The 1,056-nt window shown below is 56.1% G+C and overlaps 1 protein-coding gene across 1 annotated transcript; it reads left to right on the forward strand.

Annotated features, from left to right (window-relative positions):
- Positions 1-70: 70 nt before the first annotated feature.
- On the forward strand, positions 71-947 carry LOC127752224 (protein sll1483-like; the record flags this gene model as incomplete). The annotated part of the gene is given in 3 exon segments (XM_052276988.1): positions 71-242; positions 333-517; positions 789-947. Coding segments are annotated over 3 exon segments (465 nt in total), but the record flags the coding sequence as incomplete, so codon positions are not given.
- Between the last annotated feature and the right edge of the window lie 109 nt (positions 948-1,056).

Below are 1,056 nucleotides of genomic sequence, written 5' to 3' on the forward strand. Positions count from 1 at the left end.
TCTGGTAGACTAGGCAGTCTTGGGGACTGTAGAAAAAGTATATAATTACGTGTGACTTGTCCTTGAACAGGCGTCGTCCTTCAAAGACTACCTGAGCTCGTCCGGAGTCCACCCTCCCTTCACGCTACTGGCGCCCACCAACCACGCCATCGAGAACAGCCGAGTCAGCACTGCCCGACTGCAGGAGATCAAGGCCAAGAAGGAAGATGCGGACGTCTTTGTGAAACGTCACATTCTACCCAGTAAGGCCCCGACCCAGGCAGAATCCACTCATTCCTCTTCCAATCTCGCGACTGCTTTCCAAACATTACCCTAAAACTATTATCTTGCAGCCCCGCTGTGCTGCAGTGGCGTGGGCGTGTCGTCGTGGCTCTTCACGAACCGCGTCAAGACCCTCAACGAGAACCTCACCTACAAAATTCGCAAGGATTCGCGCAACCGTGTGCGCATTGGCGAGGCCGTGGTCCAGCAGTGCGACAAGATGGCGAGCAACGGCATCGTGCACATCGTGGACCAGGTGAGAGTCGAGCCGGCAGCATCCTTCTTCGTGTTGTATCAAGTGGCTGATTCACGCCACACACTTTCGTAGTTAGACTGTACCGCAATCTGGGTGGGTGCGAGGGGGTTTGCCTATCCTCGCTGCCCACGGCTCCTTACGGTTCCGTGCGAGTAGGCAACCCGCCCTCACGCGTGCATGCGGTACAATATAACCACGTAAGTGCGCAGCGTGATTCAGCCACCTGGTGTATTGGTATACCGAGTACTAACGGCGCTCTGTTCCCGCTCAGCCTATGGTACCCCCGAGGCCTGCGTGGAACGTGTTTGCAGCGCCCGAGCCCGTGACCAGCGACAGGCGACGAGCATCGGATCTCGAAGTTCTCCTGTTTGGATTGTGAGGGGAAGTTAATAATTATTTGCAGTATTTATTTCACGTTTCGCTTATTGTTACAGCGCCACAGATGTCCAGAAGAAACCGTCCGTCGAAAGTCGGCGCCCCGAGTCGAGAAAGGACATTGCCGACGACCGCAGCGGCCGACGCGAGGGCGAGAACGTCGC

This window comes from Frankliniella occidentalis, unplaced genomic scaffold, assembly GCF_000697945.3.
Source record: "Frankliniella occidentalis isolate FOCC.00 unplaced genomic scaffold, Focc_3.1 Scaffold5326, whole genome shotgun sequence".
NCBI lineage: Eukaryota > Metazoa > Arthropoda > Insecta > Thysanoptera > Thripidae > Frankliniella > Frankliniella occidentalis.